The 27,570-nt window shown below is 44.2% G+C and overlaps 1 protein-coding gene across 3 annotated transcripts in view; it reads right to left on the minus strand.

Moving 5' to 3' along the window:
* The window catches only part of LOC110538970 (collagen, type V, alpha 3a), an 89,588-nt gene that overhangs the window by 16,491 nt on the left and 45,527 nt on the right, over positions 1-27,570 (minus strand). For all 3 annotated transcript variants that reach the window (XM_036938398.1, XM_036938396.1, XM_036938397.1), the window contains 28 exons: positions 20,509-20,553; positions 16,784-16,837; positions 16,613-16,657; positions 16,284-16,337; positions 15,950-15,994; positions 14,917-14,970; positions 14,413-14,457; positions 13,984-14,037; positions 13,133-13,177; positions 12,828-12,881; positions 12,319-12,426; positions 11,972-12,025; positions 11,583-11,636; positions 11,321-11,365; positions 9,847-9,900; positions 9,505-9,549; positions 9,151-9,204; positions 8,342-8,395; positions 7,908-7,961; positions 7,669-7,776; positions 4,842-4,931; positions 4,455-4,508; positions 4,116-4,223; positions 3,733-3,840; positions 3,317-3,370; positions 1,547-1,600; positions 1,354-1,461; positions 1,164-1,217 (listed from right to left, as the gene is read on the minus strand). In XM_036938398.1, the coding sequence (XP_036794293.1) occupies positions 1,164-1,217; positions 1,354-1,461; positions 1,547-1,600; positions 3,317-3,370; positions 3,733-3,840; positions 4,116-4,223; positions 4,455-4,508; positions 4,842-4,931; positions 7,669-7,776; positions 7,908-7,961; positions 8,342-8,395; positions 9,151-9,204; positions 9,505-9,549; positions 9,847-9,900; positions 11,321-11,365; positions 11,583-11,636; positions 11,972-12,025; positions 12,319-12,426; positions 12,828-12,881; positions 13,133-13,177; positions 13,984-14,037; positions 14,413-14,457; positions 14,917-14,970; positions 15,950-15,994; positions 16,284-16,337; positions 16,613-16,657; positions 16,784-16,837; positions 20,509-20,553 (1,755 nt within the window). The remainder of the gene's footprint in view (positions 1-1,163; positions 1,218-1,353; positions 1,462-1,546; positions 1,601-3,316; positions 3,371-3,732; positions 3,841-4,115; positions 4,224-4,454; positions 4,509-4,841; positions 4,932-7,668; positions 7,777-7,907; positions 7,962-8,341; positions 8,396-9,150; positions 9,205-9,504; positions 9,550-9,846; positions 9,901-11,320; positions 11,366-11,582; positions 11,637-11,971; positions 12,026-12,318; positions 12,427-12,827; positions 12,882-13,132; positions 13,178-13,983; positions 14,038-14,412; positions 14,458-14,916; positions 14,971-15,949; positions 15,995-16,283; positions 16,338-16,612; positions 16,658-16,783; positions 16,838-20,508; positions 20,554-27,570) is intronic.

Genomic DNA, 27,570 nt, shown 5'->3' on the forward strand with positions numbered 1-27,570 from the left:
CTTTCTGTACAGTATCTCCCTCTCTTTCTCTCCCTTTATCTCTCTCTCCCTCCCTCTATCCACTCCTTCTCTCTCTCTATAATGAGGAACCTCTAGTTCTCTACAAGAACACATTATCAGGCTACAGGGGAAATGAGAGCGCTCTAGCCAGTCAGTGTGATGGGATTCCACCCCTCTGTGCACCTCAACATGGACAACAAGCTATTCATCCTAACTGCACTGACTGCTCCCTTCCAGCCCAGAGTTAATGGTTAGCTGTGCTTCACAAACGCTGAAATCCCAACACAGTGAGAGACTGTACACACAGCACTAAGACAGACAGACATACTCCAGACACTACTACATCCACTACAGTAAGCACATATCCTATAATCCTGCTACTGGGGAGCTACGCGGGCATTAGAAGCTGCAATCCTGTGAACCACAGCATTCACATGGATGAGGCTTTCCCAGTGAGATCTCTTTCCTCCTTGCCTTGTCTCTCTCACATCCCTCTCTCCATCCCCCCATATCGTTCGTTCCCTCTCATACTCTCTCTCTCTCTCTCTCTTCTCCCTCTTTTGTTTTTTGTTTCCGTTTTGACGCCTCCTTCCCCTCTCCCTAATCAGGCTGAGTGTGCTGTGGCGCTAGCTGTGTGTGTAGAATCTTATTTAGCATGTGTTCACGGTCTGTGGCATTCTGAAATGACTGTCACAATAGTAGGAAGATGCTCATTAGACAGGCCCGGCTCAGGCTAATCTGATTAGAAGCTGTCACGCTGCCGTCTTCCTCCTCAAACCACCGCCCTCTCTTTCTCTGACTCTCTCTCCCTCCTTCACTCAACTGACTGACTGATTCTCTCCCTCCTTCACTCGACTGACTCTCTCTCTCCCTCCTTCACTCAACTGACTGACTGATTCTCTCCCTCCTTCACTCAACTGACTGACTCTCTCTCCCTCCTTCACTCAACTGACTGACTGATTCTCTCCCTCCTTCATTCGACTGACTGACTGTCAGTTACTGCCTCCATGAAGGGTTTTACTTTAGTTAGGCTTTATACCACAATGAAGATGAGAGACATACTTAAGGAATGATCTTTGGTGGGAGAGTACAGTGAGGCTGCCAGGTCAACAATAGGATATAGGAAAAATATGTAATTGTCCAATGGTATGTCCAGTACTCACCATCGTGCCCACGTGTCCACTGTCTCCCTTCTCTCCTGGGAGTCCTGGCATGCCCTGTAAAGACAGAGTATGGTTAGAGGTGCAGTAGTAGGTGCTGTTGATGAGAGATTATACAGTCCACCTGTCAGCTATATGCTTGAGTAGAGAGATGGATGGTACAGTCCAACAGAGGGGTGTCTCATCTCCTCACCTGTAGTCCAGTGGGTCCTGTGGCCCCCTTGTGACCTCTCGCTCCCTCGTCTCCCTTCGGCCCGTACATCCCCTGCTGGCCCCTCGGCCCCGGCTCCCCGTCCACACCCTGAAACACACACAGAGGTCAGTGCTGTACACACATACAGTACACACAAACACACAATAAAGACAGATACATTGAATAGACGTACCGGTGACCCCGGATGGCCGACAGGTCCCTGGATTCCAATAGGTCCTGAAGGGCCCTGGAGAAGAGACCGAGAAACAGAGATGCTGTTGACAGTATACTGCATATCAATCATACACTGCAGGAAAACACTGCTGTGTCGGGAGCTCAAAAAACACAACTACTGTGAAATTGCAGCTGTTGATGGTAGCTGTTTGTGATTGCTTGGCTTCTGAAAGTGTTAGACAGTATTTTGAATAGTTTGATAGAGCTGCCAGGGCTAGGATAAGATGAAGTGCATGAAGATGCACAGTGCATGCTAACTAGACCATGAAGAAAGGCTTATAATGCCTAAAGCTGAGTATAACAGCTCACATACATTAATATACTGTACAGTTAATTATAACTGCACATAATTACCTCAACGCTCAATTATAAACCCTTTCTCATTTATTGAGTCATTCATTTGAATTATCCTAGTGATGGTGACAGCTGGTGACGGCTGGTGACGGGGAGGATACTGTCCGGTGCTTAATACTGTGATTGGTGATGGCATATCCTGTCAGGTGTGTAATACTTTGACTGGTGATGTCATATCCTGTCAGGTGTGTATGCCGCATTCAAAACAACTGGGAACTGGGAAACCTCTGATTTCAGTGCGTTCAAGACAACTGGGAACTCTGGGAAAAAACTAGCTCTGACTGGGAGAAATCATTTTGAACGGTCATCCAAGTCGGATTCCAAGTCTGAAACTTTCCGACCTGTGAGGCTTATTTGATCGAATAGAAGTTTCGTAATGTTTAGGCTGTTACAAATGTACTGATATAAGTGGATGCATTTGGCATTTCGGCAACTTTGAGAAAAATGACTTAGATGTGGCTGTTGTTAACACTCGTATCTGCCCTCTCATTGGCTAGAATGGTCCCACCTGATATCGCCTTCCTTCAATCATTGAGGACGTATTGTTAGAGTGGTCACTCGGTTATATTGTTAATATTGGTAGTACTGTGGCTGGTGATGTCATATCCTGTCAGGTGTGTAGTACTATGGTTTGTGACGTCATATCATGCCAGGTGAGTAGTACCAGAGATACTGGATATAACGATGAGATGCTTGTGTCTCCACTCTAACAATGGGATTAGTTGTCCACAGAGCGGAACGGCGGGCTGTCAAGCTCCCGCCTATTCCTCTCTTTGGATTGGTGGATACATCCTGTTAACTGAATACTTGTTTGAAACTGAGGTTTGGAATGTGGAACTGGAGACAAGTGGGAGTGAGTTGCTGGGCGGGGGATAGAATGATGGTCAAAGATAAAAGTCAAAAATAAAGCTAGTTTGGTCCCCATTTTGACTTGGTGGGTTGCTCCTGTGGGTCACTCTAGACGGGAGATGGTTAGATGACTGAATGTAATGTAAATGTTGAGCGGCTTCACTGCAGGTAGATTGTGTGTTTTAATATTCAATAAATATTCAATAAAAACAACACACTTGTAACAACCTAAGCATTATGAAACTTAAATTAGATCAGATAAGCCTCATGTATCAAAATAGCAATTTATATTTATCTTGACTAAATTCAAAACTTTCATTGCCCCCCCACACAAAAACCCTTCACCTACTTAATAATTAAGGATCTGCTGAACAAGGGCAGATTTGTGTCAGAAATAGGATCCTCCCCTCCCTCTCTCTGGTAGTACTGTGTCTGGTGATGTCATATCCTGTCAGGTGTGTAATACTGTGGCTTGTAAGGCTGAAAGACAGTGTTGTGGTTTAAATCTCTCCAGATGAAGACTCACAGATTCTCCTTTGTCTCCTTTACTGCCCTTCTGGCCTGGTCCTCCTGTCTCGCCCTGTAGACAACACACACACACACACACACACACACACACACACACACACACACACACACACACACACACACACACACACACACACACACACACACACACACACACACACACACACACACACACACACACGTTGCAGAGATATAGAGACACACACAGCAACCCATACACCTCCCACCCACACAACATCAAGGCCAGTAGGTGAGTGGACTCCATGGCTAATAAGGACAATATATTAATTGACTAGCAATAAAACACCCCAGCAGTGCTTCAGGCCTTGAGGGCCAGTAGTTGGATTCTCCTAAGTTGTCCCTCTACAGTGGTATGGTACCTACTGTGCTGTAACTGTGTACAGGTGTAAGTACCTTGTCTCCGTCCTCTCCTGGAGGCCCAGCGGGGCCAGCAGCCCCGGGCAGCCCCACAGGCCCCTGCGCCCCGTCCTGTCCAGCTGGCCCGATGGGCCCCTTCTCTCCCTGGGGAACAAATGGATGATGAACCACCTCCACTATTCTAGTCTCATATTGCACCATGACATATTGATTAATAGATAACACAGAGAGAGTGGAACATGCACACACACACACACACACACCCGCGCGTGAACATTGATTATTACACATATAGTACAGAGGAACCCACACATGCTGTTTATTTCTCAGTAATGAGCAGTGATGTACATATGTCCAGAAATAGACACTAGCGTTGCATAAGAAAAAAAACGAATAAGGAAATGATCAAAGGTTCTTACTGGCTCGCCCTTTTCTCCCATTGGTCCTCCAGGGCCGACCCCACCAGAGCGTCCGGGCTGACCAATAGCACCAGCCGCTCCAGAAGGCCCTTTCTCCCCAGTGGCACCCTGGGTAATGACACGACGGGGGAACAGAGAGGTAAGAGGACAACGTCACATGATTCACTCTTTCATTTAGTACACTGGTTATGATCTCCATGGTAACAGCCTCCCACTCTACATGTCCTTGTTGGCTATAGACCACATACGGACCAGGATGGGGGATGGAGGTGGAGATTAGGGGTGTAGCATGGGGAAAATGGGAATTAAACTATTGCTACATGATGAAATCCAATTTACCACTGCTCCTGACAGACCGGTGGGTCCTTCTCCTCCTTTCAGTCCAGCAGAGCCCTAGAGAGAGGCAAGCATACAGAGGTGAACCAATCAGAGCCTTCATCACAGGAATTCCAACCAATCAGTTTCCATCCCACTGTCAGAGTATACAGTTATCAGATGGTCCACCATCAGTTAATTCAAGTAAAAGACTTAGGGTCAGATGAAGCCCACTCTTGGACTAAAAAGCAGCATGGTCAATGGAGAATCTCCATTAAAAAGCCAGGAAACTGGCCTTCAGTGATTTTCACAAAACACTGGGTGCTATACAACACAATAGTACTTTACATCAGTGCAGAATGTAAAATGTCAGTAAGGTGAAGGTCAGGAGATGTGAGGTGGGTGTGTTACCATGGCTCCAGGGCTGCCCCTGCTCCCTCTGAAGCCTCGGAGCCCAGCGGGGCCACTCTTTCCTGGAGCTCCAGACGGACCCGCGTCTCCCTGGAAACCAAAACAGACAGACAGACAGACAGACAGACAGACAGACAGACAGACAGACAGACAGACAGACAGACAGACAGACAGACAGACAGACAGACAGACAGACATGGAGGATTAGGTCTGAGTCTACAACGTGAGCTGACAACAGGCCTCTTTTTATTTTTTTAAGGGGTTGATCAGCTTTAATATTGCGGACAGATTGTTGCTTCCATCAATGTAATTGTCTGAATCATTTCCAATTCCCCATATATTTTGGGGGTAAATATATACAGTGCCTTGCGAAAGTATTCGCCCCCCTTGAACTTTGCGACCTTTTGCCACATTTCAGGCTTCAAACATAAAGATATAAAACTGTATTTTTTTGTGAAGAATCAACAACAAGTGGGACACAATCATGAAGTGGAACGACATTTATTGGATATTTCAAACTTTTTTAACAAATCAAAAACTGAAAAATTGGGCGTGCAAAATTATTCAGCCCCTTTACTTTCAGTGCAGCAAACTCTCTCCAGAAGTTCAGTGAGGATCTCTGAATGATCCAATGTTTACCTAAATGACTAATGATGATAAATACAATCCACCTGGGTGTAATCAAGTCTCCGTATAAATGCACCTGCACTGTGATAGTCTCAGAGGTCCGTTAAAAGCGCAGAGAGCATCATGAAGAACAAGGAACACACCAGGCAGGTCCGAGATACTGTTGTGAAGAAGTTTAAAGCCGGATTTGGATACAAAAAGATTTCCCAAGCATTAAACATCCCAGGGAGCACTGTGCAAGCGATAATATTGAAATGGAAGGGGTATCAGACCACTGCAAATCTACCAAGACCTGGCCGTCCCTCTAAACTTTCAGCTCATACAAGGAGAAGACTGATCAGAGATGCAGCCAAGAGGCCCATGATCACTCTGGATGAACTGCAGAGATCTACAGCTGAGGTGGGAGACTCTGTCCATAGGACAACAATCAGTCGTATATTGCACAAATCTGGCCTTTATGGAAGAGTGGCAAGAAGAAAGCCATTTCTTAAAGATATCCATAAAACGTGTTGTTTAAAGTTTGCCACAAGCCACCTGGGAGACACACCAAACATGTGGAAGAAGGTGCTCTGGTCAGATGAAACCAAAATTGAACTTTTTGGCAACAATGCAAAATGTTATGTTTGGCGTAAAAGCAACACAGCTGAACACACCATCCCCACTGTCAAACATGGTGGTGGCAGCATCATGGTTTGGGCCTGCTTTTCTTCAGCAGAGACAGGGAAGATGGTTAAAATTGATGGGAAGATGGATGGAGCCAAATACAGGACCATTCTGGAAGAAAACCTGATGAAGTCTGCAAAAGACCTGAGACTGGGATGGAGATTTGTCTTCCAACAAGACAATGATCCAAAACATAAAGCAAAATCTACAATGGAATGGTTCAAAAATAAACATATCCAGGTGTTAGAATGGCCAAGTCAAAGTCCAGACCTGAATCCAATCGAGAATCTGTGGAAAGAAATGAAAACTGCTGTTCACAAATGCTCTCCATCCAACCTCACTGAGCTCGAGCTGTTTTGCAAGGAGGAATGGGAAAAAATGTCAGTCTCTCGATGTGCAAAACTGATAGAGACATACCCCAAGCGACTTACAGCTGTAATCGCAGCAAAAGGTGGCGCTACAAAGTATTAACTTAAGGGGGCTGAATAATTTTGCACGCCCAATTTTTCAGTTTTTGATTTGTTAAAAAAGTTTGAAATATCCAATAAATGTCGTTCCACTTCATGATTGTGTCCCACTTGTTGTTGATTCTTCACAAAAAAATACAGTTTTATATCTTTATGTTTGAAGCCTGAAATGTGGCAAAAGGTCGCAAAGTTCAAGGGGGCCGAATACTTTCGCAAGGCACTGTATATCCCTATACAAACATACATACCCATATATATACACTATCGTTCAAAGGTTTGGGGTCACTTAGAAATGTCCTTGTTTTTGAAAAAAATGAAATAATGTCCATTAATATAACATCAAATTGATCAGAAATACCGTTTAGAGATGGTTAATGTCTAGACATGGTTAATGTCTAGACATGGTTAATGTCTAGACATGGTTAATGCTGTAAATGACTATTGTAGCTGGAAACGGCAGATTCCTATATGCACAAAAATACACATACATACTGTATATGCAAACATACATATACACACTTTTTTTTAGAATATACCTTTATTTTTCCCCGCAAACCCTACCACCACTCCCCCAATTGGAGTAAACTAATAAACAATAACACTTAGGCTTCTACCTTCAGTTTATACATCTTATACACATTTTACAGACACAATCTATTTTACAATAGTTATATTGTGTTTGTTTTTACTACTTCCTCTATTTCTGATCCAGTTTGATTTCTATTTGTAACCTGCTATTTCACAGCAGGCCTCTTATGAGGTGATAAATCACAGAGACCAGTGCAACAGCCACATCAACTGAGAGGAACATCCATATTTTATGAGCGGTAATGTACGGAGCACAGTGAGGTATGGAAAGGGGAATATTTTTCTCCCCTTTATCAGTTTGGAAATTTGTGGGAAGGATAAATCCCTTGAGGTGAGGTGACATATCTCGTTTCTGAGAGGGTCCTGGAGGAGACATGTATGATCTTCTATAGATTGCTTTTATGATGATAATAATGATAGTGTTGAAGATGATGATGGTGGTGGTGAAGATGATTCACTGAAGATGAACACGACGGACTCACCTTGGGTCCCTCCTTGCCTGCCGCTCCGGGTAAACCCGTCTCTCCAGGGGGTCCTGGTGACCCAGGGTGTCCTCTGTCGCCATTAGGCCCAGTCTCACCAGATTTACCCTAATGACAACCACAGAGACAAAACAAGACAGGAGTTCTCATTACCTCACAGCTCTCATTTATTGGTTTGATTCTCATTGTGTGGCAAAATAACTACAAATGTAGTTCTAATCACTTATTGGATAACTCACCTGTGGTCCGATCACACCCGTTGGCCCATGTGGACCAGTCTTGCCTTGGAAGCCCTAAGAGAGGAGAGATGACAAATGAGAAAATAGCAAGTGAAGCCGTGACCCAAAGCTAAGAGCTGAGAGAGAAAGAGCCAGCCTGACAGAGAGAGAGAGAGAGAGAGAGAGAGAGAGAGAGAGAGAGAGAGAGAAAAGGACACAATGAGAAAGAGAAAGAGAAAGAGAGTTATGGATAGGATTAGTAGTCTTCATTATGTAGTCCACTCTAGCACTTCAGTAATTCAGCATCCAAGCCACAGCTTTTGTCTTGCTTGTTGTTGTGGTGTTGTTAGGGTCTTGATGAGTGTTGAAATCTATGTCCATATTTGGACAATGGCGAAAAAGTAACTAACAACCACGTAATTCCTGGGTCATCATAGAATCCCAGTTTAACTCACTGGCTCCCCTCGCTGTCCTGGATGACCTGGTAGTCCGTCTTTTCCTGCCGCTCCCTGAAAAATAATTGCACTTTATTAGCATAGACACACATACACACCTGATAGAGATAAAACAGTACAGACAGACACAACATAAGACTGGAAAGAAAAACAGAGACATGTTAAACAATGCAGGGGCTCCCAAGTGGCTCTTGTCACTACAGACCCTGGTTAGTTTCTAGCCTGTATCACAACCGGCCGTGATTGGGATTCCCACAATTGGTCCAGTGTCATCCAGGTTAGGGATTGGCCGGGGTACACCGTCATTGTAAAGAAGAATTTGTTGTTAAAACCTCTTGAAACTGTAATCGCAGCAAAAGGTGGCGCTACAAAGTATTAACTTAAGGGGGCTGAATAATTTTGCACGCCCAATTTTTCAGTTTTTGATTTGTTAAAAAAGTTTGAAACATCCAATAAATGTCGTTCCACTTCATGATTGTGTCCCACTTGTTGTTGATTCTTCACAAAAAAATACAGTTTTATATCTTTATGTTTGAAGCCTGAAATGTGGCAAAAGGTCAAAGTTCAAGGGGGCCGAATACTTTCGCAAGGCACTGTATTTCACTTGTGATTTCATGAATATGAATATTTTCTAGTAATATTTTTTGTCCGTTGCGTTATGCTAATTAGTGTCAGTTGATGACAATTCTCCCGGATCCGGGAGCGGTAGTTCCAAGAGTTAACTGACTTGCCTAGTTAAATAAAGGTTAAATAAAAACATGTAAATAAAATACATAAAAGCTGCTTGTCATTTGACACATCACACTTACATTAGGTCCCTTAGGTCCTGCCTCGCCGTTCCTTCCCTGTGGTCCTTGGGGTCCCTGTACGATCAACCAGACAACACAAAGACTCAATCCAGTTGACTATCTTTACCAGTAGGTATCGTACACTGTTATGTATCTGTGAAGCATTATGATGCTTTTTCCTAGCAGGGTGTATCATTGAAATATTATCACCCTATGCCAGCTATTATTGGATATGGTATTATTTGATATGGTATTATTAGATATGGAATTATTAGATATGCTATTATTAGATATGCTATTATTAAATATGCTATTATTAGCTGTGTTATATTATAGCTCAACTCTGGTGTTGTTGTGTGTCAGACTGGAGCTTACCTGGTCTCCTGTGGATCCTGGTGGGCCTTCGTGTCCAGAGGTGCCCTGATTGGTGGATCATGTAGAAGGTGGAGGATTGGGATAGAGATAAACAGTTATTGAGTCTGTTGGTCTATTCATTCATTTTATGAAAATATATATTTTCAATCATTGTTAATAATTTCATTTGTGGTCTTTTGAAAGGACTCCTGAAATAACTGATTTCAGTTTCAAACATGTAGCTGCAGATTGTAAGTATTATCTCTTTGCACCAGATGGCATGGCATTCTGTGCTGAACAGTAACACAACAGCGCCTGTTCCTTCTCTCGTTATGAGACAGCTGTGCACTGGCCTAAACCCACCTTGTCTCCTGACTTTCCTGTTGGTCCTCTTGCTCCTCTACCCCCTCTGGCACCCTATGAAAAAAACAACATCAATATAATCCTTCTTACGACAACACAACTCATCCATAGGAGAAGGATAAATGACAAGGGGTGAATGAGACATGACATAAATCAGTGGTCGCCAACTGGTCTGGTTTTATGTTAAAAAAAAACAACAACTATAAAGCCTCACGTTCTGTCATGAGAATTCTATCCCAATGATAATAACAATTGACAATCAATAGCTCTGACCAATCCCCGAGATCTGTAAGACCATAGTCTCAGAGGCCTAGCCAGGTCGGTCCAAACACAGTTCAATTGATCACGTTTTTTTTCTTCGGCACACACATACAAGTTCAAAACCTAAGCTACGCCTTGCTCAGACAGTCTGTGTTTTTCCACTATACAGATACATTGTTTCATCTAATTCTGACTAAAACTACACACATCATCAGATTATCATTTTATGATTCTAATCATTTTCATACAACTATAAGGTTTCAGAGCGGAATTATTTAATCATTATCTTTCAACATTTAAATTATTTTAGCACGTTCCTATTTCTTAAAATGAGTTTAGTGCTGGTGGTAGGTGCACTTGATTCAGCAGCCCTGATGCAGGAAAGGCAAAGTGTTTCCATTTTGAACCATGTCTGAAGGTAGAACTCCACCTACCCGGCAGGCCCAGAGAGCAAATCAAGTGCACTAATAGGCCTAGCGCTGGCCAATCAGATCGCTCAAATCACTGTGTCTGCACTGTTTCCTCGCGCCATAGGCTGTCAAAAGAAGCAGCAAAGTTGATAATGTGGGATTTCGAAACTTTTAAAACCATGACTAGAGAGAGACTCAACGAATACAGCGAAGAGCTGCTGTTTTTATGAGTGAGTTCATGTTTAAGTTGTTACTCAGGACTTTCAACACTTTTATAAGCCATTAAAAAACTAACCATCAGATGCAGGCCATCAGTCCAGTAAAATAAATGATTATAAATGATGAAATGATTATGCTCACTCAGCTGTGCCTCACAAGTAATACGACAAATGATCTACTGCCAATGTGATCCTATACCTACAATTTAGAAATATAATTTCTAAATAGTCTGAGAAGAACAACATTGGCAGGGCAATTCAAGCATAGCGATAAGATATTGGGCCTATAGCCTACTGCACAAACCTCATTGCTACAGAACTGTTTAATTGGTTAAAGTTGCATAATGTTGCATTGGCTTTTTTTTAAAAGTCATGTTAATTTTGTTATCTGAGCGGTAGACCTCGGCTTGCATTTTGACTAAGAAAGTGATCTTGACTCAGAAAAGGTTGATGACGACTGATTGTAAATGAATGGTGTGCAATGTCAGTTGGTGAGAAACCGTGACTCACACCTCACCATAGGCCCAATGCAATAGAGATCAATAGACTTAGATGCTGTAAGACCAGAGGAGAAATCTAACTCACATTAGGACCTCTCTGACCCCCAGTTCCTGCTTGACCAGATGGACCCTGCAGAAGAGAAATCCAGCATTATTACGATCACTTCAGTTATCTATCAGTGGAAACAGTACAGGCAGTTCACCAATCTTTGGATGGTTAGAGGAGAATTAGAGTAGAGGGTAAAATACGGTTCAATATGGTTCAATATAGTTCAATATGGTTCAATACAGTTCAATATGGTTCAATACAGCTCAGTATGGTTCAATACAGGTCCTATGGTTCTCACCCGTCTTCCTTTATCTCCCAGAACCCCGGCAGAACCAGGGAACCCCACAGATCCCTGGAGAACACACACAGAGGTTAACCATCTACAGCCTTACATTAATCATGCATCAACCACAACATTTAATCAACTAATAATTAACCACAGTATCGAATTAAGCAAAAATCTAATCCATAAGTCAAACACACTGCCTTAAATACGCCATTAATCAACCCGCTAATGAATTGTTGTCACTAATGAACTATTAATAAAATACCTATTTTTAAATCAGCCATTTATCATGCTTTATGTTTTATTTGACAGCAAAGAGCTGAGCCAAAGAAATACACACTTCTTTGTGTTTCTAAGTTTTAACGTAAAACAAAGTTTTAAAGCTCTTAATTGGATTTCACCTTGGGCCCATGTCTTCCTGGGTATCCTGGCAACCCTGGGACACCCAGTTTACCCTGAGGAAGGAGAGACAGAGAAAAAGAGAGACAGAGAGAGAGAGAGAGAGATTAACAGAAAAAGAGGAGTGGAATCATTATGGTTGACTTGGCAACATTGCCAAAAACAAAGTGCATAATGTATGCAAATACTGTATGACATGGTTTAGCAGGGTGTTCATGTGATTACATGTACTGTAGCCGACCCACTGAACACGCATCTATCCATACATCTGCATAATCCCAATAACTCATACATATTGCATAACCAGACACATACAGTATATGATACTAGTGAAATAATGTTCCTGTACCTTCTCTCCAGCGATGCCAGCACCTCCAACCTCTCCTAGGGGTCCCGACTGGCCCTTAGGCCCCTCTGGCCCATCCTCTCCATGACCTCCGGTGACCCCGTTATCACCCTACACACGCACACACACACAGATAGAGAGAGAGAGAAAAAGAGACAGAGAAAGAGAGAGAGAAAGAGAGAGAGAGAGAGCAAGAGAGGGAGAGAGAGAGAGAGAGAGAGAGAGAGAGAGAGAGACAGAGACAAAAAGAAACAGAGAGAGAGACAGAGAGAGAGAGAGAGATAGGGAGAGTGAGAGGGACAGAGAGAGAGAGAGAGAGAAAGAGAGCGAGAGAGAGAGAGAGAGAGAGAGGGAGAGGGAGAGGGATAGAAAGAAAGAGAAGACAGAAGACAGAAAAGCAGGTCAGACTAACTGAGATCTCATCTCATTCTACATAAAATACCTTATTTGTTCATAATGAGAGACAGCTCTGATCTGAAGCGTGTGTTAGTCTGGCGTGGGTACACTCTCACCCCGTCTCCCTTGAGGCCCATGTCACCTTTGAACCCGGGGAAGCCATCTTCACCCTGCAATGTGAAGAGGAGAAGAAGACAGTGATTTCAAATGATTCATGATGATTCATGAATCACAGTCCCGAGATCTGGCAGGTGTCTGATCAATTAGATCTCTATGGGGGATGTCATAATAAACCATGAAGTAGAAACGAGATGCCTTTACAGTATCTGACAGTGAGACAACTGGTACTTTGACTGTGAGTAATCACGTCTATTCTTCTAGTTTTACAGCACAATTACTGTGAAAATGACTCTTTTCTCACCTTTTCTCCTTTACTCCCCTTCAGACCTCTCACTCCATCAGCTCCCTGTGAAACAGACATTCAAATACAAATAGAATCAGAACAGGCCACAATATCACTGATAATCACCATTCAAGACGATACTGTACTACAGTACTGTATTCAGAAGTAAATAAAAGTACTATCAACAGCATGCTTGGGCTGTCACTAAACCATGTTTTTATTGTATTTTACTGCCACAACTATTGTAAGAAACACCGTGATTTGACAATGGAGAATGACTTATGAATGACTATTGATTTGCTCTTAACCTGTCACTGCCCTCCTATTGACCAGTTATTGACCATCTATTAACGATTGCAGACGAGGTCAGCTTGCGCCTTAACAACAGTGACCTAGAGGTGGAATACTGGTGGTGTGAATATTACTTTGAATGAGCAAGCAGCCATGATGCAACACCCCAACCTATCCTCGCAAGATACAATTTGAATTCCATGTGCATACGCTAAATTCACACACACGCATATACACAAGTACACACACACACACACACACACACCCACACGCTCACACACACAAAACACCCATACCCACAATCCCACCCCCCACACACATAAACACCTTCCTCTCTTATCCAACATTGTAATTTCTACTGTCCATCAAACGTTATTCCTACTGTCATTAGATCTCCTTCGGAGAATACACCTGCTCTCTCTGAACCTGTCAACTGTCAATCACACACTCACACACACACTCTACAACATGTCCATCACAGGTAGAGAGATTGAAATGTCTGAGGGAATGGCTATCTCTCTCACCATTGTACCTTTGAGGACATTTCAACCGCGACCATTACATAGCATCTGACTCACCTTGACACCGCGAGTCCCTGGATAACCAACAGGCCCTTGGGTTCCAGGCAAACCCTGTACGACAAAACAACATCAGGATTCATCTGTCTGAAAAGCACTACCCATTATACAGATGCTAGTGAGCAATTGTGTTGGGCTAATTGTGTTGGATTGATGTGACTGCGCAATGACGATGACATTGTGAAAATACAATGTTGAAAAGGATGAGTCAACGGGAGTGAGCGTACAATGATGATGATGATGATGATGACAGTGAGCTAACGTGGACAAACATGATTGGAGTGGAAGGGAGTGTCCGATGGCAATGCATTAAACGAATGTGAGGTGAGAATTGTGATGAGTGAACGTGATTGGATAATATGGCCGTTTATATGACAGCACAGTGGTATGATGAGCCAGGCAGGTCTAACGGGCTGTACTGTAACTCACATTGAGCCCCTTCTCTCCTGGAGGGCCTTCTCTTCCTGGATGGCCCTGCACACATTGAACAGACATAGCATATTAGAAGTCTTATTATGAGACATCATAAAGGCTCACATATGTTTATAACAAGTAGTACAGCATTGTACCAGCCGGCGGTACCTTACTATTATAACTCTCCACAGATCTCCAAGTCTGTTTTTAGAACCAATCAATGGAGCTTGATGGACAGTGCAAAGCAAAGGGAATACAGCACAACGTATAGGGGGACTTGGAGGGTGCTGTGTCTGCAGAACACGACAGTACACACGAAACATAAGCCCTGTTTCCTGTTACGTAAAGCCATGTGGATGGACGTTTAGCTAAGCCCTTTTGTAAACAGGCCCTTCATTCGACAGAGCTAATTGAAATGCTGCGTTGGAGAACTTTCCTAATGCCTTCTGTTCTGTATTGCACCCTGGTAAGGTCAGCGCTATCGGTGCTGCTGAGGAAGAATCAGATGGATGTACTTACAGTAGGGCCATCGATACCAGAGAGTCCCTGCAGCCCACCGTACCCCTGGGGACCCTGTGGGGGACAGAGACAGATCATGAGTGGTGAAACTTACTGTATATACAAATCAATCTGAAGGGTAACAACCAGACTACAACAATGTGATACAGGGTATATGTGTTTTAGACTTTGATTAGCCTCTAGTGCAGCCATACTCAACCTTAGGCTTTCAATTTATTAATGTGGTTGAGAGTTGTAACAGTAGAATGCACAAGGTGCATTTTTTACATGTGGTAGTATATGGGAAGTTGTCCTCTTGTTATGTCATTCACTGACAGACATTAGAGAGCTATTTCTAACATGTCAGTTATGTACAGTTGATCAACTAGCCCATGTTAGCTAGGTAGGTATGTTAGGCTAACCCGCTATCTAAATCTTGTAGTTATCATGGACAGATTATATGCCCATAGGTGCCCCCATTGATTTTGTTGACTCGATGATTTTGTTGACACAAAATTGAAGGAAATGAGCTTAAAACTGATTTAAAACAATTTTCTCTGACAAAATGTGTAGAAGGATTGTAGGGAAATTTAGCTAAGAACTGCTAAATGTTCTTTCTGCCAACAAGAGGAGAGTGAACAGTCTGGGGTCATGTGGGTCACGACTCACAAGGTTTGTTACCACGCCGATGAAGACAATATCCATCCAGACCTTTACCACCTAGGAAATAGTAGTTGAGTAGCCCTGCTATAGGAAATAGTAGTTGAGTAGCCCTGCTATAGGAAATAGTAGTTGAGTAGCCCTGCTATAGTGTCAGGAGGCTGTGGTGTGTGATAGCACAGCACTGACTCCCTGCCTGCCTGTGTGTGTGTTCCAGTGTGTGTTTCCTGGATATTCATTTCCTGTCATGTGTCCTCTGTAATCTGAATGGGAGTCAGGAGTGGCTGGTACTGGGTCACAACGTTCAAGGCCAGCCTCCCCTGGGGGCGGAGCTGATAGCGGTCACAATATCAGGTCTTTAAATCTGATAGGAAGAGAGATGCACAGTGCCTACCTTCTCTCCTGGCAGGCCGATGGGACCCTGAGAACCAGGAAGGCCCTGGACCAGAACAAAGCATTAATCAGATTAATGTGTGTGTGTGTGCATGTGTGTGTGAGGGAGAGAGTGAGGGAGAGAGAGAGAGAGAGAGAGAGAGAGAGAGAGAGAGAGAGAGAGAGAGCGAGAGAGCGAGAGAGCGAGAGAGAGAGACAGAGAGAGAGCGAGAGAGAGAGAGAGAGAGAGAGACATAAGGGAAAGACAAAGAAAGTGTTGAGACTGTGTTTTTTTATGGATGATGTTTTTGACAACATGTTGTTGTGTGTTGACATTGTGTGATGTTGTGGGTTACCTGTAATCCAGGATTTCCTTGTTGACCGCTGGGCCCTGTCTCTCCAGGTGGCCCCTGAGACAAAACAACAAGAAGCGTCACACACACTTTCTCTTCACATGGTCAGAGCCCCACATGCTAGGAATCCTAAACAGGGTCATGGGACTGCTACTCCACTGTGGTCAATGCTTTTTTAGCTGTGTTTACTTTAATGAATGAAAGTCACTCACATTCCACAGGTCTGATTGTGTTTCTAAACACCATCTTTAGAAAGCTTTTATTCGCCCATTATAGTCATCATGGATCAACTGTTATCATTTTGAGTCCAAAGTTAAGTTTAAAATACTGACCAGGTTGCCCTTTGACCCTTGAACTCCATCCACACCCGTAATACCCTGAAAGAGAAAGACAGCTAATCAGATTTAACTGTATTCAATGTTATCTATTAATATCAGACTGGTTTGAAGGTTGGTAAATTGCCCATTGAACAGCATTAAGTTGAAGGTTGGATGTTGACTTACTGGCTGCCCAGGTGGCCCAGGTGACCCTCTGGGTCCGACAAGTCCTCTGGCACCCTAGAGTCAAACACAGCACACTGATCAATACTGTATCAGGTTCATGTAAGCTAATGTATATTTATATACATCCTCAAATTATGACAAATACAGGTACAGTATACAGTACCAGTCAAAAGCTTGGACACACCTACACATTCAAGGGGTTTTCATTGTTTTTACTATATTCTACATTGTAGAATAATAGTGAAGACATCAACACTATGAAATAGCACAGATGGAATCATGTAGTAACCAAAAAAGTGTTAAACAAATAAAAATAAGTTTGATATTTGAGATTCTTCAAAGTAGCCACCCTTTGCCTTGATGACAGCTTTACACACTCTTGGTATTCTCTCAACCAGCTTCACCTGGAATGCTTTTCCAACCGTCTTGAAGGAGTTCCCAAATATTCTAAGCACTTCTTGGCTGCTTTTCCTTCACTCACTTTTCCTTCACTTCACCCAAACCATCTCAATTAGGTTGAGGTCAGGTGACTGCTACCATGTTGTGTTGCTACCATGTTGTTGTCAGTGTTGTGTTGTCTCTCATGTCGTGATATGTGTTTTGTCCTATATTTATATATTATTTATTTATTTTTAATCCCAGCCCCCATCCCCACAGCAGGAATTTTGCCTTTTGGTCATCCATCATTGTAAATAAGAATTTGTTCTCAATTAACTGACTTGCCTAGTTAAATAGAGGTTAAATAAAATCCAATAAATAAATAAATTGTGGAGGCCAGGTCATCTGATGAAGCACTCCATCAATCTCCTTCTTCGTCAAATAGCCTTTATCAAATAAAATAAAATTGTATTTGTCACATGCGCCAAATACAACAGGTGTACTGTCGACCTTACAGTGAAATGCTTACTTTCAAGCCCTTAATTACCAAAAATGCAGTTTTAAGAAAAAAAATAAAAATGTTTAAGTAAGAGATAAGAATAACAAGTAATTAAAGAGCAGCAGTAAATAACAATAGCGGGGCTATATACAGGGGGTACCGGTACAGAGTCAATGTGCGGGGGGCACCGGTGTCGAGGTAACTGAGGTAATAGGCAGAGTTATTAAAGTGCATAGATAATAACAGAGAGTAGCAGCAGCATAGAATAATAACAGAGAGTAGCAGCAGCATAGAATAGGGGGGGGGGGGGGGGGGGGTAGCCATTTGATTAGCTGTTCAGGAGTCTTATGGCTTGGGGGTAGAAGCTGTTTAGAAGCCTCTTGGACCTAGACTTGGCGCTCCGGTACCGCTTGTCGTGCGGTAGCAGAGAGAACAGTCTATGACTAGGGTGGCTGGAGTCTTCGACAATTCATAGGGCCTTCCTCTGATATCGCCTGGTATAGAAGTCCTGGAAGGCGGGAAGCTTGGCCCCAGTGATGTACTAGGCCGTACGCATTACCCTCTGTAGTGTCTTGCGGTCAGAGGCCGAGAAGTTGCCATACCAGGCAGTGATGCAACCCGTCAGGATGCTCTCGATGGTGCAGCTTGTAAAACATTTTGAGGATCTGAGGACCCATGCCAAATCTTTTCAGTCTCCTGAGAGGGAATAGGTTTTGTCATGCCCTCTTCACGACTGTCTTGGTGTGCTTGGCCCATGTTAGTTTGTTGGGAAATTGGACGCGAAGGAACTTGAAGCTCTCAACCTGCTCCACTACAGCCCCATTGATGAGAATGGGGGCATGCTCGATCCTCCTTTTCCTGAGTCCACAATAATCTCCTTGGTCTTATTACTTTGAGGGAGAGGTTGTTGTCCTTGCACCACATGGTCAGGTCTCTGACCTCCTCCCTATAGGTTGTCTCATCGACAATGATCAGGCCTACCACTGTTGTGTCATCAGCAAACTTAATGATGGTGTTGGAGTCGTGACTGGACGTGCAGTAATGAATGAACAGGGGGCACAGGAGGGGACTGAGCATGTTGAGGTTTGAGGATCAGCGTGTTGAGGATCAGCGCGGCGGATGTGTTGTTACATACACTTACCACCTGGGGGCGGCCCGTCAGGAAGTCCAGGATCCATTTGCAGAGGGAGGTGTTTACTCCCAGGGTCCTTAGCTTAGCGATGAACATTGAGGGCACTATGGTGTTGAACGCAGAACTGTAGTCAATGAATAGCATTCTCACGTAGGTGTTCCTTTTGTCCAGGTGTGAAAGGGCAGTGTGGAGTGCAATAGAGACTGCATCATCTGTGGATCTGTTGGTGCAGTATGCAAATTGGAGTGGGTCTAGGGTTTCTGGGATAATGGTGTTGATGTGAGCCATGACCAGCCTTTCAAAGCATTTCATGCCTACAGACGTGAGTGCTACGGGTCGGTAGTCCTTTAGGCAGGTGACACAGCCTGAAGGTGTGTTGGGTCATTGTCCTGTTGAAAAACAAATGATAGTCCCACTAAGCGCAAACCAGATGGGATGTAGTGTCACTGCAGAATGCTGTGGTAGCCATGTTGGTTGTGTGCCTTGAATTCTAAATAAATCACAAACAGTGTCACCAGCAAAGCACTCCCACACCACCACACCTCCTCCTCCATGCTTCACGGTGGGAACCATACATGCGGAGAGAATCTGTTCACCTACTCTGCATCTCACAAATACACAGAGGTTGCAACCAAAAATCTCAAATTTGGACTCATCAGACCAAAGGAAACATTGCTCATGTTTCTTGGCCCAAGCAAGTCTCTTCTTATTATTGGTGTCCTTTAGTAGTGGTTTATTTGCAGCAATTCAACCATGGAGGTCTCCTCTGAACAGTTGATGTTGAGATGTGTTTGTTACTTGAACTTTGTGAAGCATTTATTTGGGAGAATATTGGGAGAATTATTTGAGAAATATTGTAAGTATGTTTGAGTGTGTGTGTCTGTGTGTGTATGTGTGTGTGAGTGTCTGAGGAAGAGCGAGTTAATGAGCCTGTGCGCATATGGGCAAGTGTGTATTTGTGTGAGAGTGAGTGTGTGTGTCTGTGAAGAGAGATGAAGCGGGTTGGGGGGTGTCTCTGCGTGTGTTGTTTTTGTCAGCATCGCTCTTTGTACCTCGGCCAAGCCACCTGTTCCAAAGCCACATCTGTGATCTCCCTTGAAGTGATTGATATGGAAATATAATCATTCAGCCCAGGATTTCATCTCTACCATCTCGCGCTCCCTTTCCCTCACTCTCTAACTCGCTCTTATCTCATTCACCACCCACTGAATTCCTCTCTCACATTTATCTCCCTCCCTCTCTCCCCCTTCCCCCCTCACTTCCCTTCTCTCATCCAAACCCCCAGCTCCTCTATTTCCCTGAGTCTCTGTAGTTAAGGGCTCGGATACACCAATAGCGTTTGCCTGCAGGGTGTACTGTAGTTGCGAACCGATTGCAAACCGATTTTTACATGTAGAATCACGGAAAATGACATTTTCGCACGATTCTGACTCAGACGGCCTCAACAGCATGATCCACATCCACATAGATCCACATTCAGCGTGAGCCTTAACATAGCCCTCCTAACATGTCTAATGCAGTCCTCTATTTATTTTGTTGCTGGGTGATCCATTTAGAGAGGCAGAGCCCCACTGGACCTTCTCCTCACCTGCTGGGATAAAGATGGAGTGTGAATCAGCCTGGGCATACTGCGGTCATTGAGCCGCCTGTGGGGAGGAGGAACGTGTGTGTGTGTGTGTGTGTGTGTGTGTGTGTGTGTGTGACGTGGTTACTCACAGGTTCACCGGGCTGTCCACTCGGCCCTACGGGTCCATCTAAACCCTAAAAAATGACATGAGAAAGAGTCAACAGAGAGAGAATACTGTCCTCTCTTCATGTGCCTCTCTGTCCTATTAAAGAAATATGTTGACTGACAGATATGTCTACGTAATACATCACACCCGTCCTCTATCTCCCCTTTCACATAACTAACATGCCTTGCCCTGAACACAATTCATCATCAATAGCCGAAAATTTGTCTGAAACTAATTTATAATCTTCACTGGATTTTAATCATTGATATTTGCATTGCTTGTGAACAAAAGCCAGAACGACAGAGATGTCTAAAAAATTCAAAGTTTTTCATTTTCATCTCAATGGTGAGTGTGTAACCGATGTGAAATGGCTAGCTAGTTAGCGGTGGTGCGCGCTAATAGCGTTTCAATCGGTGACGTCACTCGCTTTGAGACCTTGAAGTAGTGGTTCCCCTTGCTCTGCAAGGGCCGCGGCTTTTGTGGAGAGATGGGTAACGATCCATCGTGGGTGTCAGTTACATTGATGTGGGGCCACAGTGTCTCCTGACCCCTCCTATCTCAGCCTCCAGTGTTTATGCAGCAGTAGTTTGTGTCGGGCGGCTAGGGTCAGTTTATTATACCTATCCGGTGTCCTTTGTGAATTTAAGTATGCTCTCTCTAATTCTCTCCTTCTCTCTTTCTTTCTCTCTCTCGGAGGACCTGAGCCCTAGGACCATACCTCAGGACTACCTGACATGATGACTCCTTGCTGTCCCCAGTCCACCTGGACGTGCTGCTGCTCCAGTTTCAACTGTTCTGCCTGTGATTATTTTTATTTGACCACGCTGGTCATTTATGAACATTTGAACATCTTGGCCATGTTCTGTTATAATCTCTACCCGGCACAGCCAGAAGAGGACTGGCCACCCCTCATAGCCTGGTTCCTCTCTAGGTTTCTTCCTAGGTTTTGGCCTTTCTAGAGAGTTTTTCCTAGCCACTGTGCTTCTACACCTGCATTGCTTGCTGTTTGGGGTTTTAGGCTGGGTTTCTGTGCAGCACTTTGAGATATCAGCTGATGTACGAAGGGCTATATAAATACATTTTATTTGATTTGATTGCTGCGGAAAAGGAGGAGGTCAAAAGGGGGGTGAGCGTGGCCGATGTGAAATGGCTAGCTAGTTAGCGGTGGTGCGCGCTAATAGTGTTTCAGTCGGTGACGTCTCTCGCTCTGAGACCTAGAAGTAGTTGTTCCCCTTGCTCTGCAAGGGCCGCGGCTCTTGTGGAGCGATGGGTAGCGCGATGCTTCGTGGGTGTCAGTTGTTGATGTGTGCAGAGGGTCCCTGGTTCAGGGACAGACTAAAGTTACACTGTTACAAGTGCTGGGTATGGTTACTTTGCTGAAGGGGATGTTGGGTATGGTTACTTTGCTGAAGAGGATGTTGGGTATGGTTACTTTGCTGAAGGGGATGTTGGGTATGGTTACTTTGCTGAAGGGGTTGTTGGGTATGGTTACTTTGCTGAAGGGGATGCTGGATATGGTTACTTTGCTGAAGGGTATGTTGGATATGGTTACTTTGCTGAAGGGGATGTTGGGTATGGTTACTTTGCTGAAGGGGATGTTGGGTATGGTTACTTTGCTGAAGGGGATGTTGGGTATGGTTACTTTGCTGAAGGGGATACTGGGTATGGTTACTTTTTTTATTTATTTTTTTATTTTACCTTTATTTAACCAGGTAGGCAAGTTGAGAACAAGTTCTCATTTACAATTGCGACCTGGCCAAGATAAAGCAAAGCAGTTTGACAGATACAACAACACAGAGTTACACATGGAGTAAAACAAACATACAGTCAATAATAAAGTATAAACAAGTCTATATACAATGTGAGCAAATGAGGTGAGAAGGGAGGTAAAGGCAAAAAAGGCCTTGGTGGCAAGGTAAATACAATATAGCAAGTAAAACACTGGAATGGTAGTTTTGCAATGGAAGAATGTGCAAAGTAGAAATAAAAAAATAATGGGGTGCAAAGGAGCAAAATAAATAAATAAATTAAATACAGTTGGGAAAGAGGTAGTTGATAGGGCTAAATTATAGGTGGGCTATGTACAGGTGCAGTAATCTGTGAGCTGCTCTGACAGTTGGTGCTTAAAGCTAGTGAGGGAGATAAGTGTTTCCAGTTTCAGAGATTTTTGTAGTTCGTTCCAGTCATTGGCAGCAGAGAACTGGAAAGAGAGACGGCCAAAGAAAGAATTGGTTTTGGGGGTGACTAGAGAGATATACCTGCTGGAGCGTGTGCTACAGGTGGGAGATGCTATGGTGACCAGCGAGCTGAGATAAGGGGGGACTTTACCTAGCAGGGTCTTGTAGATGACATGGAGCCAGTGGGTTTGGCGACGAGTATGAAGCGAGGGCCAGCCAACGAGAGCGTACAGGTTGCAATGGTGGGTAGTATATGGGGCTTTGGTGACAAAACGGATTGCACTGTGATAGACTGCATCCAATTTGTTGAGTAGGGTATTGGAGGCTATTTTGTAAATTACATCGCCAAAGTCGAGGATTGGTAGGATGGTCAGTTTTACAAGGGTATGTTTGGCAGCATGAGTGAAGGATGCTTTGTTGCGAAATAGGAAGCCAATTCTAGATTTAATTTTGGATTGGAGATGTTTGATATGGGTCTGGAAGGAGAGTTTACAGTCTAACCAGACACCTAAGTATTTGTAGTTGTCCACGTATTCTAAGTCAGAGCCGTCCAGAGTAGTGATGTTGGACAGGCGGGTAGGTGCAGGTAGCGATCGGTTGAAGAGCATGCATTTAGTTTTACTTGTATTTAAGAGCAATTGGAGGCCACGGAAGGAGAGTTGTATGGCATTGAAGCTTGCCTGGAGGGTTGTTAACACAGTGTCCAAAGAAGGGCCGGAAGTATACAGAATGGTGTCGTCTGCGTAGAGGTGGATCAGAGACTCACCAGCAGCAAGAGCGACCTCATTGATGAATACAGAGAAGAGAGTCGGTCCAAGAATCGAACCCTGTGGCACCCCCATAGAGACTGCCAGAGGTCCGGACAACAGACCCTCAGATTTGACACACTGAACTCTATCAGAGAAGTAGTTGGTGAACCAGGCGAGGCAATCATTTGAGAAACCAAGGCTGTTGAGTCTGCCGATGAGGATGTGGTGATTGACAGAGTCGAAAGCCTTGGCCAGATCAATGAATACGGCTGCACAGTAATGTTTCTTAGCGATGGCGGTTAAGATATCGTTTAGGACCTTGAGCGTGGCTGAGGTGCATCCATGACCAGCTCTGAAACCAGATTGCATAGCAGAGAAGGTATGGTGAGATTCAAAATGGTCGGTAATCTGTTTGTTGACTTGGCTTTCGAAGACCTTAGAAAGGCATGGTAGGATAGATATAGGTCTGTAGCAGTTTGGGTCAAGAGTGTCCCCCCTTTGAAGAGGGGGATGACCGCAGCTGCTTTCCAATCTTTGGGAATCTCAGACGACACGAAAGAGAGGTTGAACAGGCTAGTAATAGGGGTGGCAACAATTTCGGCAGATAATTTTAGAAAGAAAGGGTCCAGATTGTCTAGCCCGGCTGATTTGTAGGGGTCCAGATTTTGCAGCTCTTTCAGAACATCAGCTGAATGGATTTGGGAGAAGGAGAAATGGGGAAGGCTTGGGCGAGTTGCTGTTGGGGGTGCAGTGCTGTTGACAGGGGTAGGAGTAGCCAGGTGGAAAGCATGGCCAGCAGTAAAAAAATGCTTATTGAAATTTTCAATTATGGTGGATTTATCAGTGGTGACAGTGTTTCCTATCTTCAGTGCAGTGGGCAGCTGGGAGGAGGTGTTCTTATTCTCCATGGACTTTACAGTGTCCCAGAACTTTTTTGAGTTAGTGTTGCAAGAAGCAAATTTCTGCTTGAAAAAGCTAGCCTTGGCTTTTCTAACTGCCTGTGTATAATGGTTTCTAGCTTCCCTGAACAGCTGCATATCACGGGGGCTGTTCGATGCTAATGCAGAACGCCATAGGACATTTTTGTGTTGATTAAGGGCAGTCAGGTCTGGGGAGAACCAAGGGCTATATCTGTTCCTGGTTCTAAATTTCTTGAATGGGGCATGTTTATTTAAGATGGTTAGGAAGGCATTTTTAAAAAATATCCAGGCATCCTCTACTGACGGGATGAGGTCAATATCCTTCCAGGATACCCCGGCCAGGTCGATTAGAAAGGCCTGCTCGCTGAAGTGTTTCAGGGAGCGTTTTACAGTGATGAGAGGAGGTCGTTTGACCGCTGACCCATTACGGATGCAGGCAATGAGGCAGTGATCGCTGAGATCTTGGTTGAAGACAGCAGAGGTGTATTTAGAGGGGAAGTTGGTTAGGATGATATCTATGAGGGTGCCCATGTTTAAGGCTTTGGGGAGGTACCTGGTAGGTTCATTGATAATTTGTGTGAGATTGAGGGCATCAAGTTTAGATTGTAGGATGGCTGGGGTGTTAAGCATGTTCCAGTTTAGGTCGCCTAGCAGCACGAGCTCTGAAGATAGATGGGGGGCAATCAGTTCACATATGGTGTCCAGAGCACAGCTGGGGGCAGAGGGTGGTCTATAGCAGGCGGCAACGGTGAGAGACTTGTTTTTAGAGAGGTGGATTTTTAAAAGTAGAAGTTCAAATTGTTTGGGTACAGACCTGGATAATAGGACAGAACTCTGCAGGCTATCTTTGCAGTAGATTGCAACACCGCCCCCTTTGGCAGTTCTATCTTGTCTGAAAATGTTGTAGTTTGGAATTAAAATGTCTGAATTTTTGGTGGTCTTCCTAAGCCAGGATTCAGACACAGCTAGAACATCCGGGTTGGCAGAGTGTGCTAAAGCAGTGAATAGAACAAACTTAGGGAGGAGGCTTCTAATGTTAACATGCATGAAACCAAGGCTATTACGGTTACAGAAGTCGTCAAAAGAGAGCGCCTGGGGAATAGGAGTGGAGCTAGGCACTGCAGGGCCTGGATTCACCTCTACATCGCCAGAGGAACATAGGAGGAGTAGAATAAGGGTGCGACTAAAAGCAATAAGAATTGGTCGTCTAGAACGTCTGGAACAGAGAGTAAAAGGAGGTTTCTGGGGGCGATAAAATAGCATCAAGGTATAATGTACAGACAAAGGTAAGGTAGGATGTGAATACAGTGGAGGTAAACCTAGGTATTGAGTGATGAAGAGAGAGATATTGTCTCTAGAAACATCATTGAAACCAGGAGATGTCATTGCATGTGTGGGTGGTGGAACTAATAGGTTGGATAAGGTATAGTGAGCAGGACTTGAGGCTCTACAGTAAAATAAGCCAATAAACACTAACCAGAACAGCAATGGACAAGACATATTGACATTAAGGAGAGGCATGCTTAGTCGAGAGATCAAAAGGGTCCAGTGAGTGGAGAGGTTGGTTTAGGGTCACGGCGATTTAGACAGCTAGCCAGGCCAACCGGTAGCAAGCTAGCATAGGATGGAGGTCTGTTGTTAGCCACGTCTTGCGTTCGGTCAGTAGATTAGTAGGGTTCCGTGTGGTAGAGGGGATTAATCCAAATCACACAACAACAACAAAAATAAGAACAATAGATATAGTTATAGAGGCCCGAGAAGAAAACATAATAAAAATAAATGAATTGTCCGATTGTCTATTCAGATAGCAGCCGGTAAGACAGCTAACGGTTAGCGGGCCGCAGATGGGCGTTCAGGTAACGTTGCGACAGAGGAGCCAGCCGGATCTCATTCAGGTAGATAACGTCGGCAGTCCGGTTGTGAAGGCCCGGTGGGGCTCCGCGTAGGCAGTGAAACGGGTCCGGATAGGTGACTGCAGCCCAGAAGTGAATGATGGAACTCAGGAGTGATTGACGGAGCTGGCTAGCACCGGAACAATCGATGTTTGCTCCGGAATCGACGAAAGCCGACTGTCACACGGATAGCAGCTAGCTAGCTGTGAGATCCGGGTATGAATGTCCAGAGAGCAGTTGAAATCCAGGGACATGGAGAGAAAAATTGGTCCGGTATGTTCCGTTCCGAGCCGCGCTGCGCCGTACAAAACTGGCGATAGATTTTCGATAGATTTTCGAGCTAAAGGACAGCCGATGACCACAAACCGTGGTTAGCTTCTGATTAGCTTCTGGATTAGCTTCTGGGCTAGCTCCTGGCTAGCTTCTGGCTAGTTTCTGACCAGCCTCCTGGAGTTTCTGGCTAGCTTCCTGAAGGATTGCAGATCTGAGGTAAATAATACTTTTTTATAAATATAAATTGGTGAGGCTGGTTGCAGGAGAGTGTTTAGAAGATGAGTTGATGGAAAATAAAAATAAAATGTATATGAAAAAAGTTGTAAATATATATATATATATACAGGACACGACAAGACGAGGACAAAAGACGTCTGAACTGCTATGCGATCTTGGAGAGAACAACTTTGCTGAAGGGGATGTTGGGTATGGTTACTTGCTGAAGGGGATGTTGGGTATGGTTACTTTGCTGAAGGGGATGTTGGGTATGGTTACTTTGCTGAAGGGGATGTTGGGTATGGTTACTTTGCTGAAGGGGTTGTTGGGTATGGTTACTTTGCTGAAGGGGATGTTGGGTATGGTTACTTTGCTGAAGGGGATGTTGGGTATGGTTACTTTGCTGAAGGGGATGTTGGGTATGGTGACTTTGCTGAAGAGGTTGTTGTGTATGGTTACTTTGCTGAAGGGGATGTTGGGTATGGTTACTTTGCTGAAGGGGATGTTGGGTATGGTTACTTTGCTGAAGGGGATGTTGGGTATGGTGACTTTGCTGAAGGGGATACTGGGTATGGTTACTTTGCTGAAGGGGATGTTGGGTATGGTTACTTTGCTGAAGGGGATGTTGAGTATGGTTACTTTGCTGAAGGGGATGTTGGGTATGGTTACTTTGCTGAAGGGGATGTTGGGTATGGTGACTTTGCTGAAGGGGTTGTTGTGTATGGTTACTTTGCTGAAGGGGATGTTGGGTATGGTTACTTTGCTGAAGGGGATGTTGGGTATGGTTACTTTGCTGAAGGGGATGTTGGGTATGGTGA

The sequence above is a fragment of the Oncorhynchus mykiss genome, chromosome 12 (assembly GCF_013265735.2).
Source record: "Oncorhynchus mykiss isolate Arlee chromosome 12, USDA_OmykA_1.1, whole genome shotgun sequence".
Classification (NCBI taxonomy): domain Eukaryota; kingdom Metazoa; phylum Chordata; class Actinopteri; order Salmoniformes; family Salmonidae; genus Oncorhynchus; species Oncorhynchus mykiss.